Genomic DNA, 19,835 nt, shown 5'->3' with positions numbered 1-19,835 from the left:
ATCTAGTGCTAGTCATTTCATTTCAGTATACCCTCTACATCCTACATCCCTAACAATTTGTTTTACATATTCCAAACGTGGCCTGCCTACATAATTTTTTCCTTCTACCTGTCCTTCCAATATTAAAGCTACTATTCCAGGATGCTTTAGTATGTGGCCATAAGTCTGTCTCTTCTTTTAACTATATTTTTCCAAATGCTTCTTTCTTCATCTATTTGCCACAATACCTCTTCATTTGTCACTTTATCCACCCATCTGATTTTTAACATTCTCCTATAGCACCACATTTCAAAAGCATCTAATCTTTTCTTCTCAGATACTCTGATTGTCCAAGTTTCACTTCCATATAAAGCGACATTCCAAACATACACTTTCAAACATCTTTTCATGACATTTAAATTAATTTTTGATGTAAACAAATTATATTTCTTACTGTAGGCTCGTTTAGCTTGTGCTATTCAGCATTTTATATCGCTCCTGCTTCGTCCATCTTTAGTAATTCTACTTCCCAAATAACAAAATTCTTCTACCTCCATAATCTTTTCTCCTCCTATTTTCACATTCAGTGGTCCATCTTTGTTATTTTTACTACATTTCATTACTTTTGTTTTGTTCTTGTTTATTTTCATGCGATAGTTCTTGCATAAGACTTCATCTATGCCGTTCATTGTTTCTTCTAAATCCTTTTTACTCTCGGCTAGAATTACTATATCATCAGCAAATCGTAGCATCTTTATCTTTTCACCTTGTACTGTTACTCCGAATCTAAATTGTTCTTTAACATCATTAACTGCTAGTTCCATGTAAAGATTAAAAAGTAACAGAGATAGGGAACATCCTTGTCGGACTCCCTTTCTTATTACGGCTTCTTTCTTATGTTCTTCAATTGTTACTGTTGCTGTTTGGTTCCTGTACATGTTAGCAATTGTTCTTCTATCTCTGTATTTGAACCCTAATTTTTTTAGAATGCTGAACATTTTATTCCAGTCTACGTTATCGAATGCCTTTTCTAGGTCTATAAACGCCAAGTATGTTGGTTTGCTTTTCTTTAATCTTCCTTCTACTATTAATCTGAGGCCTAAAATTGCTTCTCTTGTCCCTATACTTTTCCGGAAACCAAATTGGTCTTCTCCTAACACTTCCTCCACTCTCCTCTCAATTCTTCTGTATAGAATTCTAGTTAAGATTTTTGATGCATGACTAGTTAAACTAATTGTTCTGTATTCTTCACATTTATCAGCCCCTGCTTTCTTAGGTATCATTACTATAACACTTTTTTTGAAGTCTGACGGAAATTCCCCTTTTTCATAAATATTACACACCAGTTTGTATAATCTATCAATCGCTTCCTCACCTGCACTGCGCAGTAATTCTACAGGTATTCCGTCTATTCCACGACCCTTTCTGCCATTTAAATCTTTTAATGCTCTCTTAAATTCAGATCTCAGTATTGTTTCTCCCATTTCATCCTCCTCAACTTCCTCTTCATCCTCTATAACACCATTTTCTAATTCATTTCCTCCGTATAACTCTTCAATATATTCCACCCATCTATCGACTTTACCTTTCGTATTATATATTGGTGTACCATCTTTGTTTAATACATTATTAGATTTTAATTTATGTACCCCAAAATTTTCCTTAACTTTCCTGTATGCTCAGTCTATTTTACCAATGTTCATTTCTCTTTCCACTTCTGAACACTTTTCTTTAATCCACTCTTCTTTCACCAGTTTGCACTTCCTGTTTATAGCATTTCTTAATTGCCGATAGTTCCTTTTACTTTCCTCATCACTATCATTCTTATATTTTCTACATTCATCCATCAGCTGCAATATATCGTCTGAAACCCAAGGTTTTCAACCAGTTCTCTTTATTCCGCCTAAGTTTGCTTCTGCTGATTTAAGAATTTCCTTTTTAACATTCTCCCATTCTTCTTATCTTCTACCTTATCTTTTTTTCTCAGACCTCTTGCGATGTCCTCCCCAAAAATCTTCTTTACCTCCTCTTCCTAAAGCTTCTCTAAATTCCACCAATTCATCTGACACCTTTTCTTCAGGTTTTTAAACCCCAATCTACATTTCATTATCACCAAATTATGGTCGCTATCAATGTCTGCTCCAGGGTAAGTTTTGCAGTCAACGAGTTGATTTCTAAATCTTTGCTTAACCATGATATAATCTATCTGATACCTTGCAGTATCGCCTGGCTTTTTCCAAGTGTATATTCTTCTATTATGATTTTTAAATTGGGTGTTGGCAATTACTAAATTATACTTCGTGCAAAACTCTATAAGTCAGTCCCCTCTTTCATTCCTTTTGCCCAGCCCGTATTCACCCACTATATTTCCTTCCTTGCCTTTTCCATTGCTGGCATTCCAATCTCCAACTATTATTAAATTTTCATCTTCTTTTACGTGTTTAATTGCTTCATCAATCTCTTCGTATACACACTCTACCTCATCATCATCATGGGCGCTTGTAGGCATATAGATGTTAACAATCGTTGTCGGTTTAGGTTTTGATTTTATCCTTATTACAATGATTCTATCGCTATGCGTCTTGAAATACTCCACTCTCCTCCCTATCTTCTTGTTCATCACGAAACCTACTCCTGCCTGCCCATTATTTGATGCTGAATTAATTACTCTAAAGTCACCAATCTGGTAAAATAGATATTAAATTAAGAATGAGAAAAATGATAAAAATTTCTACTAAAATTTTAACTACGTTCCTTTTTTTTACTTTATTTTGCTTTAATTTTTTTTTAATTGATTAATTAAGCTATCACATGGTTATGAACCTTCAAAATTATTAAAAAAAAAAAAAAAAATGTAGGAGGTACTTTTTTAGAATGATCTTAAGTGAAAATTAACAGTAAATGTAGTATTATATATATATATATATATATATATATATATATATATATATATATATATGCAATACTATTTGCTACTTTATTTGTATTTTAAGTTAAAATAATCCGTTTTGTTGAAAAAACATAACCAAAAATATAAATTCTTTTTACAAGATATAAATGTGTTAAAAAATATCAACCAAAAATGTTCAATTAGCCAGCTTCAGTTATTTCTTCGACATATTAAAAAAAAAATTTATCATAATAAGTCTTAATGTTATAGATTTAAACAATTTTCTTTTACTAAATACAAAATTATTCATTTGATATTTAATTTCGGAAGCCAAGAAGCTCAACGAAATAATCAACATTTTTAATATTAGTATATTAGCATCATAATTTAAAAGGTGTTTTTCGAGATTTTGAAAATTTGGAGACTCATGCATCAGGGGGCTTTTTTTAATACAGATACATATTGTACACTAAAAGATACAAAAATATAACTCTAAATAAATTATAATTCTAAATTCTAAATTTATTTAGAATTATATATTTTTTTTCTAGGAAGGGATGAAAATTTTTGGCTATTTTTTAAATAAATACTAAAGATTAGGAGCTGAAAAAAAATTAAGATTTTTACATTTTAAATGCAACAAAAAATTGAGAGATGGATTTAAATTTCAAATAATCAATTTAAAATTTAAATTTTTAATTTTTAATCACGGGAACATTTGTGTGGGGGATGGCAACAAATTTTCTTACTGGTTTGAAGGCCTATTGATGTAGAAAATACTGATGCAAAAACTCCCACTAACTATTTTTCTGAAGCAATTATACACTAGGTAAAAAATAAGAATATATAAAGTAATTTTTTAAGGATACATTTTTTTTGTTAATCTGTTATTTTGATTAAAAATAATTCAACTTTTGTAACAAAATTTTTTTCTAAAGTGCCACACTTGATTTGAAATTTTATTTTGGCAAACATCCCCACCTGATTTTCCAATTTTTGCAAAAATTTAATACATTATTTCTCTCTGAAGATCGTATCTGTCTACTACTTTGAAGAAAAACGGTCAACAGGGGTCCAGAATTATAATGACAAAATACAAGCCAAAATAAATTTTTTAGACTATGGAACATTGGAATAATTTTTTTTGCAGATTATTTACAATTTACTTAAATCTATTTTTTTTTGTCTGCTCTGTATATTTCCAAGTTATAATTTTAGCAGCCTATATTCGTATAGCCAAGAAAGTGGTATATAAACATTTGCTATAAAAAGTCATTCATTCCAAAAAAATAACAGTACTTCTTCATTTGTATCAAAACAAACACAATTTTTTTTTTCAATAGACGTTATATAATAACACTTTTGCAGATAGTGAAGGACCTCAATCCACTTCAGTTTCTATTTTTAATAAATTACTTAATGTAAAATATCTAATCATTAATTGATTCATTTAAAATAAAATTAACAAATTTCCTTTAAAAACAATATTATTCTGCCATGAGTTTTAAAAATAGTAATCAGATAAATATGATTTCTTTTTATACACTTCATTTAATATTAAAAACACTTCATTTAAATATTTAGCTATTAACACCTTTAAAATTTTATTAAGTTAGGTAAACATTGTATTTTCCATTACCTTTGCATAGTTGTATCACTATTACTTCATAAAATATGTATGTTTACACATTAGTATGGAGTACAGTCACTTATCTGTAATTTTATACTTTTCAATGAGACTTTTATCAAGGATTTTTCACAATATTGCTTGTTTCTGCTGAGGCAATTCCTTTTCATTATATGTGGAATAGCATACCTATCATTCCTGATGTGATCTATAAAGCGTAGTTAAGTTATGATCCAATTAAAAAGTACTTATTTTTTTGGAATAGCCCTTTTACATGTTAATATGTTTCATTTCTGAGTAGAGATTTTAAAAATGTTGATATCTTGCAACTATCAGTCAGATGAAAACTTATCTATTCTCAGGCCGATGACTGTTCTGAATATACTCAGTATGCATGTGAATGTTAGTTCCTTACATATGAATCAAATGTATTAATAATTAAATCTTTAATTTACCAGACACACTTTTATTGTCTCATAGTTCTACAAAAATTCTGTCCATGAACAACCAAGAATTGACTATATTTAAATCACAATTTTCATTACATACATACTACCTAAAAATACTATTATTTTGTTACTGACTTATTAATTAGTAAACATTTAATGATTTATTAATATTTTAAAACTTGTTCACATTTATTTATTTTTTTTTATAATCATAACAATATGATTATGAAACTGCATGATATGATTGTGATAGCAATAGACCTACAATATTTTCAGACATATACTGTTATGCATTTATTGGATAACAAAGTAACTCTGGAAAATATTAAAATTACCCAGTAAATATTTAATGACATTATGTAATAAAATTGTAACATTATAAGTAATTCAAATATTGTATTTTTCTTATAAAAAAATACAACCTTCACAATAAGATCATAAATCTATTTTTTGAATTTGGTTTAATAACATAAATTATTGTTACATACAAACATATACGCCTGCACTTCTTATAAACAAAATAAATTAATCACATAAATATAAATATAGCAATCAAGGTGGCTTGCTCATAAATAATATAAATTTACTTGACAATTTTTAAACAGATTGTAAATGACAAATGTTGTTATAGGTTATACTAAATTACTTTTAAAGTTAAAAAATTGATTTATACAAAAACATTTTTTAAAGCATTAAAACAATTATTGTATTAAAAACTATCAGCATTTTTAAAAGATTAATTTATTAACTTTTGTTTTTAAATCACTTGTAATGTTTTTAATTGCCACCTGGTAGTATTAATTGAAAACATTACCACTGCCAGGGTAGAGTCAGTAGGAGTATGTCCCTACTGATGTACGTACTTAAAATGTGACCAAAAAGTGTGTTGTATTTGAACACTCAGTTAATTTAATGTATAACATTATGTATTCATACATTTCATAATGTTCAATGACATTAAAGATATGGTAATATTTTATGTATAACTAGAATATCAAGGTTATTTCCAAGGTTGATGATGAATTTGTGATTTGCATCATGCCAAATTAGAGGACTGTTGACTGAAGAAGGTGCTGTGAAGGATTTTATATACTCATACATTTTTCTGAACCTGTGTCCTGCATGATCAAAGAAGAATACTATATAATCAGAGAAGTTCGGTTTATATATTTCAGAGAAATTTTGTTTATATAGTGACTATGATCAGTATGTAATACTTTGTTTTGGGTTTTGTTCTGAATTCTACACTAGAACAGATTTTTTTTTAATTTTTGAACTATATTCTCAGTATTTACATACTCAAGTGCATAAGTTGCACATTAATACAAAAGTTTGATATATTATTTATTTTGTTAATTAGTACGCCAATGACTGTGCTGTCATATCGTGTGTGTGTTAGGTATTGCATAATGTTAAGTTCTATGGGTTCTTCAGACGACACAGATATTTTGAGTGCTCTGTGTAACATCTAAAGACAATAATTATATAAGATTGGCTGGTTTGAGGAAGCTTACTGACAACCAGAATGGGAAGAACAGCAAATCACTAAAAATGACACAAAAGAGACTGAAAATATCATTAAATAATTTTTTAAACTCTGCATTTAATACATCTGGTTCAGTTCATAATTTAAAATGGTTTTTAAAAATTCATTTCCCCATCATTGACAAACATAGTACCTTCATTTAATAACACACTATATATTTATGCCGCATTTACAAATGACATTAAAATATATAAAGTAAAAAATGTTGAAAAAAGATATCATAGTAAACAGTAAAAATCAATAAACAGATTATCGCCACTCACATGAATGACTAAGATTTGCCTGTGGCATATTAATTTTAGTCTTTCTGAATACACTTCACAGATTTTTTAATAAAACAGATGAAAACACCATATCTTTCAGAATTTCTTCTTAATCAAAATAATTTTAATCGCATTCACAAAAATCAAGCCAAAACTTTCTACTATAAGTTGAGAGAAGCTCTTTGTTATTTAGCATTTCCAAAAAAGGCCAATTCATAGGTTTTAGAAAAAAATTTTAAATCAGCATGAATACATTATGATTTTATCAGTCAGTCTTAATGAATTTCTTTTTATCATACGACAATTGCTTAAGTTCTACTTTTGCAACAAACAGTGTATTTATGCTTTTCAGGATAATCTTTCTGATCTTACTTCTTGTAAATATTTCTATAATCTTTCTACCAATTATCAGTTATCAACTGCTCAGTTTGAAGCTAATTTTTGGCTATGGTTTTTTTTAATGATACTTTATCACCTTCCATCACCACTGCATTAATAAAGCAATATGAAAGAGGTTTACACATCTAGCTTCTTTCCTGATAATGATTACATTACAGTTCTTCATACAAGCTAACAGTACAACATAAATGCATAACAGTTCATACTGTCAGGGCACGGTGTAGTGTTATTGACTAATTTCTATCATAGTACTCTCTGATGCAATGAGTCTTACAATCAGTTTTTAATAGAAATCCTTTTGACCAGCCTGACCAAATTTTTATTTTACAAGTATGACAAAATTATGTTGTCAAGTAAGACAATTCTTAAATTCAATGAATGAATAAATGTTTTTTGAGATGAGGTTTAAAATGAAATATTCATGCTAATTTATATAAATCAGAAATTTGTTTTCAAATAATATAATAGTTAATATTGTTGGAATTTAATCTTGATGAATTCAACAAAATTCAATAAATATGGTAGTAGTTAGCAGTAACAAAAAACATTACAAAATACATTTATGGGATTTAACATATGGGAAAGCAGTCATTGATGATGATGATGATACCTTCATAAGTAAGTACTGATACCTTACAGTACGTAAAAATTTAATGATCTTGTAGGAAAAACGTTTTTGAACTAAAATATTGATTAAATAAAAAAATTTCTTAATATTAATTTTGATAAGAAAGATGTGTAAATTAATTATTATAAAAATAAAATCAAATAATTTATAAGCTCAAACATGAAAAATTCATTGTTGCCAGTAAGCCCTTATTAGCTTATTTGCATTTAGCTAATTTAAGTGGCATAATTATTTTTTGAAAGGAAATCTCATAACAAGGATTTTTTCAATTAAAAATAAGCTTAGTGCTATCTCACACTTGAACCCATGTAATCATTCTATGAATCTTCAAAGACCTATAAAGACTATTTAAGCCTTAATTACTCACTTTTTTTTTCATTTATATCCAAAAAGGTTTGTAACAAATACTGAATTTATTCACATAATATCAGATAAATAATCACTAATACAAAACAAATAATAGAAATAACAAGAAATAGTAAAATGTACAACAAAACAAAATTTTACAAAGCTCATTAAAAATTCTTGAATAAAGTTTTCAACATTTTTTTTAAATTAAAGTTTTTGATTACACAGTGAATATTTGTTATTAAAAAAAATTGTAATCCTGCTATGATGAGTACTTATCAAAAAACTGGTGTAATAAATTATTGAAGACCTAACAGTGTTTACAAATCTATTTAATTATATATATTACAAACATTTTTAAAAACTTTTTATATTATTTTTTTGGCATTAAATTACTAAGAAGGGAAAAATATAGATATTATGTCATCATAATTTTTATTACACAAAAATGAATACTATATATAATATTCTATAATAGAATTTTGATTTATTATTTTAACTGCATATTTTCATTAAACTCAATTCTAATAAATAAATCATTGTAAGAGTATTAAAGAATTGAAAAAGCAACTCACAGAAACACACCATTTCTTGTTTAGTTTCACATTCTATATTAACAAAAACTGAATTGATTTATCACATCAAAATTAAGACTACATTGAAGTGTTAAAGAACTTAGTGCACTTTTTTAAAAAAATTTCTTTTTTTTCTTGGGATATTATACAGTTTATATAAAAACTTACATTATCTAGAACAAGAGAAAAAATCAAAACATGTAGTAGTAGTTCCTTAATTTAAGCAGGTTTAAATTATTGGTAAAGCAATTAGGCCACATGTATTCATTATACCCAAAATAATTTGCTTATTTAAAGATAGATATGCCATCAATGGTTAGTAACCTGCAAGGTTTTACCAATACTGAATCAATGTTCCATAAATTATCAATGTAAAATAATCAGTGGATGAATTACAATTAAAAACTTTAAATTACTGTAGAAATTAATTATAATCAATGGTGGTTAAGAAAGTATCAACTTTTTCTATATCAAAACCACATTGTGAAAAATTGCTGAAATAAGAAAATTGTTATCAGAAGATGTTCTCTGTTTGATTTAAAAGTGGAGAACACAGAAAAGAAACTATGATGCTGAATGATGAGGATGGTTTAGAATTGACAAAAGGAAAATATGTTATTGAAAACGATCAAACAAATGAAGGAAATGATAGGTGTTTTATACAATTATCTTTAAACTTTAAACATATTATAAAAAGTTTTCAAAATGGTTGAGGAAAACACTGAAATCATTGCAAAGGAAGATATAAAAAGCGATTGCAGTAAACAATTTTGAAAGGAATTGGTGATTCCTTCAGCATCATACAAAAGAAAGTCTTTAGCACAATGCAAAGAAGGTGATATCAGTTGTTTTAGTAAGAGTAACTTTTAATGCGAGTATTTCTTTGATTTTTATTTCAATATAAAAAATTGTTTTAATTTTATTTTAATTACCATCTTTTTTGAGCTACAGAAGAAAATAAAATACATTGCATAAGTAATTTTTTACTCAGAAATTAACCTGAAATTTCATATTTCACTAATGTTTTAATTTATACCAAATTTTCTAGTTTATAATAAATATTAGAGACAACCACGTATCAAATCTTCATGGTGCTACAATACTTACTGAATTAATTGTTTCAGCTTGACATCTGATCATTAGCAATTTTACATAGACTGATGGACAATTAATCTTAAATAGGATACAAAGCCACATGTAGTCTCATTAATTGGTTTAGAACAATTTAAAATGGCAACAAGTTTTGACAAATACAAAAATAATAAAATTAAAAATAACAATATAATAAATATTAATAAAAAATATATATATATAACAATGAGTGCCAAGTTACAGTATAATTAACCTGGCCATTTACAACAATGAATACAAAATAAAAAAAGTTAAATAAAAAATTATCTAAAAAGCTATAGTACAGGAACATAATTATATATGAGATATACTTAATAAAAAAAAAAAAGAAGGCAACAAGAATAATACAAACTATCAGTCATTTCTTTTACAAATATAAAATAAAATATTTTTTCTATTTATACATGAAGTCGTATTAAAACTATTTTAATTGAAATTATTTATTAAAAACGGAATGCAGAGAATGACCTCAACAATATTATGTCGAATTAAAGGGTATAAGAGGAACACATCAATTCAATATTCATATTTTTACTTTGCATTTCAAGCATTAAATTTGAAACATCTTCAGGATCTAAACCTGCATGTTTCCAAGCAGTAAGATGCATTAAATTAGGACAAACAGATACTAATTTTACAATAGTTTCAAATGAAATTAAACAACCAGAAAATAAATAAACATATTTTAGATTAATTAAAGGATTAACTTTAAGTATTTTATTTACAGTATCATCCATTATATCAGTATATTCGTTGTTTACTAAGCAAAGATTAGTTAATTGTGTAGCATAGCGGAGACAAAGTGGAATAATAATATGTGGTAACCAACTTCTTCCAGATAAATATAAACATCTCAAAAATGTTAGCATTGGTTGTTTTTCAGCTAAATGAAGATTTTCCAGATCAGAAATATTAGGTGTTAATTCTTTTAAATGAACATTTTCAATATTGGGGCAAAATCTTCCTAAAAGAATTAATTCGTTTGAACTCACAGGCTCTGTACTCCATAAAGAAAGACTAGTTAAATACACACCCTTTACTTTTAAAAAGTCTTCAAACGATTTTTCTAAAGGGAAAAACGTAAGTTCTAAAACAGATAATTTTAAATTACTATGAGTTAAAGTTTGAACAATATCGCTAGCAACATTTCGATCTGTCGATGACATAGGTTGACTGAGACATAATTCTTGAAGATTAGGACATAATTTTGATATGGAACGTATATGACTAGATTTTGAATGACAGTCGTTAATATGCGTTAATGCTAATTCATCAATTTCATCTACCAAAGTATCGACGATCATTCCGACATCAGTGTAACTGATATATTGTAATTTTGGTAAAGATTTAATAACATCTTTTATTCCATCATGAGTCATCATACGTCCAGCGCACTGAGTTCTCAGCATCTTATTCATTACTACCTTTTTTAAATTCTTACAGTGACATAAATGACGCAGACCATTGTCTGAAATAAAATATTTCAATTTTAAAGCATTTAATGCTTTATCACCGGTTTCACAACTTTCTGATTTTGACAATATATTAATTTCTTCTAAAAGCCTACAATTCTTCCCGACAACTTCCAATATCTCATCTGTACAAGTCATTCTTAAATCAAGAGTAATGATTTTATGAAAATTATACAACTTTTTAATCCAGAATAAATCATCATTAGGTAATCTTATACTAACAGAAAACTTACGCATATTATTATGTAAATAAACTGACAGTAATATTCTAGAATCAACATTATGAGTATTACCGCACTGGGCATTGGGTTTTACTGAAATTACACCTTGTATAACAATGTTATTACAAAGTTCATCCAGTATATGTCCAGGTATATTTGATAACAAATACTGTTGGAAATTGGTGACAACTGTTTGGCAAATAATATCATCATACGTCCCATACTGTTGTTCAATTAACCTGCATGTATCAAGTATCATAGAGTTAACAATCGTTTTACACTGTTGGTACAAAGACAATGGCTGTTTTAACTGAGGCATATGTATCTCTGGAAAAAATAAAAATTAAAAATCAAAAGTTACAAAGATTTAAGTTTCTTAAAGATATTTTTTTAACAAAATACTTTTAAAAAATAATAAAACCAACTAAAAAAATGATTAACTACTAAAAAAGTACTATAAAATACAAAATTATTAATCTATTAAATTTATAGTTCATTAAATTTCAATTTCATAAACTTTGTATGAAATTAAACACGAAGGGCTACCAACTTGCTAATACTTCATTTAGTACTGACATCAGAATTTCATAAAAAAAAAAAAATGGTATATTGTATTAATTTTTAAGGTCATTTGATGACAGTTTTATTTATTTATTTTTAAGTAAATATATCATTTTATATGATACATAAGAAAGATAATTATATTTAAAAAACACAGATATGCTTGCAAAAAATGCCAATATGAAAAAAGCAGTTCACTAGAAACACAAAAAGTGAGAAACCTGCATGTTGAAAAAATTAGAAAACGAATGAAACAAAACAATCTTAAATAATAACTATTGACCCTATGATCTAAGATACTATGGGCATAAGCTACAATTGTCTGGATTGCAAGGTATGTATTATCTTAACCTCAATTTTTCCACCAAAATTTTTAAGCTTTCATAAAAATATTTTTTTTGTAATACCAATCAATATAACTTAAGATTTTATAAATACATGTATATGATAGCCGATCAGGGCTCGCTTCATTTGCCCAACTGTCTAGCCAAATCCCTAATGCATTTGTTATCCTCATGGTTGCGAGAAACTTTTAGATTTATATGCTTATTCAACATCCAGGCGCTAATCTCTTTTCTCTTTGGTTTCTTGTCCTTGTGAAACTAGCTATGCTTAGCAGCACTTGATCGTCCTAGATTCGATCTCTTCTTTGAGGGCATGATGAAAAATATTGAAAAAAACTACATGGAAGGAAGAAGAAAAATTAATAATGAATAAATTAATAATGAAAGGGGGCATTATTTACAAAAAAGAGAAGAGGAAATGACGAAGACGGAAGTAAGATTTTACAAATACTTGGAAAGAAAAAACTAAATTACAAAAGACAAATTAGTAATGACTAAAATACTAAAATATAGTAATCTGTGTTTTTTAGTAATACTAGAATACTAAAATATTTTACAGATATTCATTAAAATATAATGAATTAGTCATTTTACTTCATTATATTTCTGTTGCATGGTGACAAAAATGTAATGGAGTAAAAGGATTAATATCTGTTTCTTTAATTCACAACTTTACCCCTAAGGAGGCTAGGACCTTAACCTATAGCTTCCCTGGGATATCTAGGATGTAGCCTGTAAATTTGAAAGCAATTGGGTCAGCTGATTCGTACGTGATGCTGTAGTAAACAAACAAACAGATAAACTTTCACAGAGATAAATTTTATATACATAATTATGCTATAATAACCCAGTAAACAATCTATTGAACCAGCTGAGAACCTTTACAAAATTTAAAAAACTGATGCAAATGGTTATGTATTAATTGAACATATTTTAACAAAAGTACATGGATCAAACTGAGAACCCTCTCCATCAACTTAAAATCAGCAAAACAGCTTAAAACTATATAAGAAATATTTATTATGGTTATAAAACTATTAGTTGACAAAGTTTTTATGAACATTAGTGTGTATACAAAGTCATATATTTATAGATAATAACTGACACCAATAAACCAAACCAATTTTTTTAATACAATATTGCTGCTGCTGTTTTCACACTGATGTTTTTGCTGGCGACTTTTTTCAATTAGAGTCACATTTTTAAAACGTGAACACGATTCAGATCCTACATATTTCTCAACCACATAATAAGATAAAATATGTGGGATCTGAATCATGTCTGTTTATTTAATATAGTGTTGTTGAGGGTTTTTGTGTGTATACATATTTCATAATGTTCAAGTGATTAAAATATGGAGCTTTTTTTCACACCTATATAATTATCAAGATTGTGAATATTGTTGGATTTGTGTTTATGAGATAATTGGCAAGACTCTATGTTGCTGTATAGAGCTTTTAAATTTCTACTGCATCTTTGTTTGAACTACATTTTGTTTGAGTGATGTACAGCACTGAGCAGTTAAAGTAATTTATGTATTCCATGAACATTGTATTTATTCTGTGTGTAATAACAGTTTGCTTTGTTTAGTTCATAACAACACCACTCTATATTTGAATATTTTTAAATTTGTAGGCTATTTTCTTATCTTTGTTTATAAACATTAACAAAATGAATTTTTATTTATTTATTTTATATAGGAGTGAGTCAGAGAGTGTGCCTCTTATATCTCTTAGTTGTGCTGGGTACTTTATAGAGTTGAATTCTTCTAAGTGGGCTTCAGATGCCAAAAGTAATCCAGGTGTTGACTAATTTACGGCTCATAATTGTAAAAGCAGCTCCAATCACAGCTGCATGCTTTGAGATGTTTAAATGAGAATATATTTATTGTTGAAGATAGGTTTTATGGCAATGTTTTGTGACATAAGAACAAAAACGTCTATTTTCTTATTATGTTCATATTCATTGTAAAGTTTTGTTTGTGGTAAATTTTGTTTATACATTATAAAAAATTGTTCACACTGTCCTTTCATACCTGGAACTAAACACCAATAGAATACAGGATTAAACTACACTCAATAAAAAAGAATAAAGGCAAGTATAATTTTGGAAAAATTAATAATAATGAAATCCAAAACCAAAATAAGAATAAAAAAAAACCACAAAAATTGTATAAAATTTGTTGCTTCAGTACTTCAAGATAGTAGCATCAAAGCCTGTCAGCCAGAATATTATTTTGCTAACATGTTTGTTGTATATGTATAAGTATGCTGCAAAACTAATGGGAACTAAGAAACTAATAAAAAAAAAAACATTTTTGACCACATTCTAAATAGTATGTTGGCTTAACCAAAAAAAATCTACCAATAATAATATCAGCTGATACCTTGCTGAGAACAACACACTATCACTGATGACTGAAAACACACTGAAAATATTTCATTTGATTTATCATTCAAAACTTTTATAGTCTTAATCTTAAGTAATAACTAACTTTATAGAAAAACTAATTTATATAATACATTGTACTTATAAATGTAATATAAGGATTAATTTTTGTTTAGTAACAAATAGTTTTATAAAGTTAGTTCATCAAAATTTTGACAATAGAATCAAGAAGGCAATTGAATTTAATCACTTGTTATCTTTAATTTACTTAAATTAATTACATTTACTTACCTAATAATAAATGTTATAATTAAGTAAATAAGTTTATTATTCAATAGATTATAAGTGTAGTATTTATATAATCAAGTTAACTGACAAAAATAAAAAGTTCCAGACAGTGCTTATTGCCAACGAAATAACAAAAATTGCATCTTTAAAATAGCAACAAGCAACTGAAATGAAGACTACATTTAGCCTGGAAATAACCTTCTATAACTGGAAGTTAAGGGTACAAACTCATTTGAAAAAGAAAGGAGACTGAATATCACAACAATAAAGGAAAGATGCTTTGATGCCGAAGTATATCTGTTATAATTCAGTCTAAAATTGCATGCATAGTGAGAATGTGGAAATGCTGCAACAGCTTCTGAAATGATTTTATTCCTACAGGACTTATTGACAGAAAAATCATAATTTTTAATCTTTTAAGAAAAAATGCATCAAGTTGCAATAAAGTGCTTATTCATAAACTAGAAGCAATCGGAACAAGATGACAAAGATACATATTCTTTTTTACAAAAATAAAACAAACCAGGCAAGTGTTATGAATACTGTAAAGCCACTCAAATAAATGAACCAAGTTATGATTAGACTATGTTATATCAAGCACTAGAGGGAGATGTTGAAATGTTCTGAAGGTGATTGCATTGGTGGAACTAAGGAAAAAACTCAAAATACTCTTGATAATAAAAACATTAACCACATTTAAGATGGAGAGGAAATTTGCATTAAAACACAAAAAATTGACTATGTTTTATTTTGAACTCTAGGAGTAATGATCACCTTGGTTGAGCTGAAATGATCTCTTGAATGCATGCTATTATTCAACCAAGTCCCAAATGTAACTGAAAGAGAGAAGCAATGAAAATCTGATAACTGAAAGAAAAGCATATAACTGTTGGAAAACTGCAAATAAAGCACAAGTGTTAATTTTAAACTGCACCATCACAATCAATACCAGTAAGGAAGATCAATGAACATCATTTATTAAGTTGTTTTGATTGGGAACAAAACTACAATTAAAGCCAAAAAACTGGAAATTGTATGTGTACTGAATGGCAAACTATTTATCAGTGAAGTTTAAATGCCTAACTGTAAAAATATTGTCATCAAATTTTTTTCCTTTGTCTTTGGAATGATTAGATTACTTTAATCAACTAAAAATTACATTAACTTACAACTTCATATCAATAAATATAAACCATGCTGAGAAACAATGCACAATCACATTATGGTCTATCGTAAGATCTAATTATATTGGAGATTTTGTAAACATTGACTTACATGACCTGTAAAAAACCAACAATAAATATCCTTTCGTTATGGTGGGGTACTTCTCTCACTAATGTAAAAATTATCTTATGAAAGGAAAATCCAAGGAAGAATGTAACAAAACATTTTATTAAAAGATTTGAACTAAGTATGATATTTTATATATTTCATACATAATAGTTAATTGTAGATGCGATTTATTTCTAAACAAATTATTTCATTCTTTCATGATAGTGACAAACAAATAGTATATATTGTTTCTTGCTCAACACAAGTGAATGGAGTAAGTAAAATGGTAGAATGTACTCTTCTCAGAAATATATGTAGAAACTAATTCTACAAGCATTTGTGGGAGGAAAGCAATCTGAACAACTCCATATCAGTTTAACAGATCTCTTACAACCACACTATTTTTTAAGATTCCACCCAATCTGTTCATAAAAACTGAATTTAAGTAAACTTTATTGTTCATGTAATTAATGTGCAACATTAGTAATTAATAATAAAAAGCAAACGCCAGAGTGAATATCATAAGAATGTTTTGATACAACTTTGTTGGCGCCTATGGAACCACTTGTTGATGAGACCACAATTTCAAAAGTTATCAAACAGATTTAATCCTAATTAATGTCAAACTATGCTTGGTAGGATGGCAATATGTGACTGTTACATATATTTTTATCTTACTTTGTAGTTAATCTTACTTTGTTGTAGTTAATCTTACTTTGTAGTTAATTAGCTGTACATAAAATTGTATTTCACATCAGTTTTGTCTCATACAATTACCTTTTTTGCTTCATAAATTTTATACATATAAACTGAGAGAGTTATCCCATGCTGCCAGTGTATTTTGCTGAGTTAACAGTTTTCTTTATTTCTAAGTCTGAAGGGGAGTTTTTTTAGAAAATCCTTTTAATTTTGGTAATGTTTTGTTAGTAAGTATGTGTAAATATTGTGTCAAATTGGTAAATCATATTTAACACTAAACAGAGAAAAATAGCTTGGTTTCATCCTCCTCATCTAAAGAAGTCAGAGCAAGTCAGTTAGAGCAAGTAATACACAGCATGTAGCAAATAGCTGGCACAAAATAAGTGGAACCACAATTCAAAATTGCTTTGCCCATTGCAGTTTTGTAATCTGTCAATCAGCTCATTACACAACAATTCCAAAAGACCTACACAAGTTGAAAACCATAAAGAATCCACAAAAACTGACAAAAATGTAGAATGCTCTAATAAAAATGTAAAATGTCATAATATCATACCAGAAAAAGATGTGCTGTAAATATGGTGAATGAAAATGATAATGATTAAGGTGAACCTGTAAGTTATAGCAAAAGGATGTGGATAAATTTACTGCTTGACTTTAATGATATTTTATGTAATAAGGCAATAAAAACAGTTCAATACAAAAATTTGAAATTTTTTCAAGTTTGTAAAAAATCTCAATCAAAGATAATGTCTGCACAGTAAATCAATTCATCGATCAATCACTGCACAATGGATGAATTTAAAATAAATCTTAAGTGTACATTTTCTATAGTCATATGTTTTATTTTTTTAACTGAGGATTAATCATTGTTAATTTTATTGATTTACAATTACAGCAATTTGTATTTTTATTTACCTTACTATTATTTACACACCACTACAATATTAACAAACTAGGCTAAACTTATAATCTCTTTATGTAGAAATTACTTATGTATTCAAGTTAATTTTACATTTAAGATACATAGGATATGGTTGATTTTTTCTTTATTTGAAGTAAATTTATTTATTTTCTGGAAGCTTCAGTGAATGAGTAGCCCACTTTACTAGGCCAAATTAGTGTGGTTCTGATAAAGCAGAATCCACTTATTTTTATTTGATAAAATTATATATTGTTAAAACTCTATTTTTTGTTATTTTAGCAAACATTAAATAATTATAAATCATTATACTATTTTCAAAAATTACAAAGCTAGAATACAATCTTCCAAATTTTCATTAATAAACCTTAAAAGCTAGGTTAAAAACAGAAACACTTTTAAACGATGGAGGTGAAATATATTATTATATTACAGCTATAAACATATTCACTTTTTTTAAAGATATGATTACACAAAATAATTTGATAAGAATTATCTTATCTGTTTTAAGTCAAATAATAGACATTAGAGAAAAATTGAGATTTTTGAGTTGATTGTATCATTCAGCACACAATTAGTTTAATACAGCAAACCATTAATTGAATTAGATTTATTTTAAAACAACAGGCATTATCTGCTCTCAATGATGTTTTCAATTGCAATTTCACATATAAGGAAAGACTGATTGCTTTAAAAGATACATCCAACTATCAGATAGGCCTCTCACATTTTAAAGGTACATTACTGATTTTTTTCCAAACATCTTACAAATAGATTTAGAAAAACGATTTGATTTCATACGTCACATTTATTTTATGATTATAATTTGAATTTAAGTAAACAAACATTCAACACACCTTGTCAAAGTAAATAAACACAGCAAACAAATATAGCGTTAAGGTAAATTGTACTTACAAAAATTTGTTCTTACCTGATATATAATGTTTTAAACCAATGAATTTACGATAAATCACCGATACTAAGTAATGAATATCTCATAAATTTCATTATATGCTTGCATTGTAACAAATTACTGCACATTCGAATTCGCAAACATTTTTAAGGTTAGAACGACATAACACTAATGAGGTTATGAATGAAAACAAAACAAACCACATTAAACTACCATATTATTTGTATATAGATAAATGTAACAGAAAATACTGTATAACGAAATTGAAATGTAATGTTTATAATTATCCTTTTGAGATCATGATTATTTCATTCCTGTCTATTTCAGCTTACAGTTATTTAAAATCATTGATAGAAAATAAATAATGAGGCTGTAATGAGGAAATATAATTTTCGTTTAAGTTGCTACTAATCTTCTATATCTCAAAGTAAATTAATATATATATTTTAACAATAATTGTAAATGAGTATGAGAAACTATAGTTCTTGTTCACTTCACTTTTTAGTTGGCATTTCGGATTATCAGAGAATTTATATTTATTTGTGTATGTTGGTAAGTTGGGCAGCCAGCTGTGTAGAAGTTTGATTTTAATTTGAAAGTAGTTTGTGTGGGATTTTGATTTAAAATTTTGCAGGTTGTGATTAATTTGTCACTGAAAGTTTAATGTGTCACATTTTTCTTGCTGTAGCATTAAAACAGTAATAGTAGTCAATATTATTTCGTTATGGTTAAAACGGTTAATAACCTAGTGAATGGGGTGCTTGTTTATGTGATCTACGTTGGTTTATATAAGAAATATTTAGAAAGAGTTATTTTAATTGAAAGTAGTTGGTATTTAATATTTTTGAATGCATTAGAGTAGAATTACGAATAGTGTAAGTAGAGAACAAATAGCCAGTATTGCCTTATGAAGCAATATA

General features: G+C 27.4%; 2 protein-coding genes across 2 annotated transcripts in view; one reads left to right on the top strand and one right to left on the bottom strand.

The window, feature by feature from the left end:
- LOC142329173 (uncharacterized) overlaps positions 1 to 19,835 on the top strand; it is a 36,002-nt gene that overhangs the window by 7,877 nt on the left and 8,290 nt on the right. The window lies entirely within an intron of this gene.
- Positions 4,942 to 19,183, bottom strand: LOC142329411 (uncharacterized). The gene is made up of 2 exons (XM_075373998.1): positions 18,934 to 19,183; positions 4,942 to 11,855 (listed from the first exon to the last, which is right to left on the bottom strand). Exon 2 carries the CDS (start codon positions 11,845 to 11,847, stop codon positions 10,324 to 10,326), a length of 1,524 nt encoding a protein of 507 aa, XP_075230113.1. The 5' UTR covers positions 11,848 to 11,855; positions 18,934 to 19,183; the 3' UTR covers positions 4,942 to 10,323.

This window comes from Lycorma delicatula, chromosome 8, assembly GCF_047948215.1.
Source record: "Lycorma delicatula isolate Av1 chromosome 8, ASM4794821v1, whole genome shotgun sequence".
In the NCBI taxonomy this organism is placed as follows: domain Eukaryota; kingdom Metazoa; phylum Arthropoda; class Insecta; order Hemiptera; family Fulgoridae; genus Lycorma; species Lycorma delicatula.
This window is presented reverse-complemented; position numbering and strand designations above follow the sequence as displayed.

What these genes read in the sequence shown, in the direction of transcription:
- LOC142329411 (XM_075373998.1), bottom strand. Translation starts at nt 11,847, where the DNA reads ATGCCTCAGTTAAAACAGCCATTGTCTTTGTACCAACAGTGTAAAACG.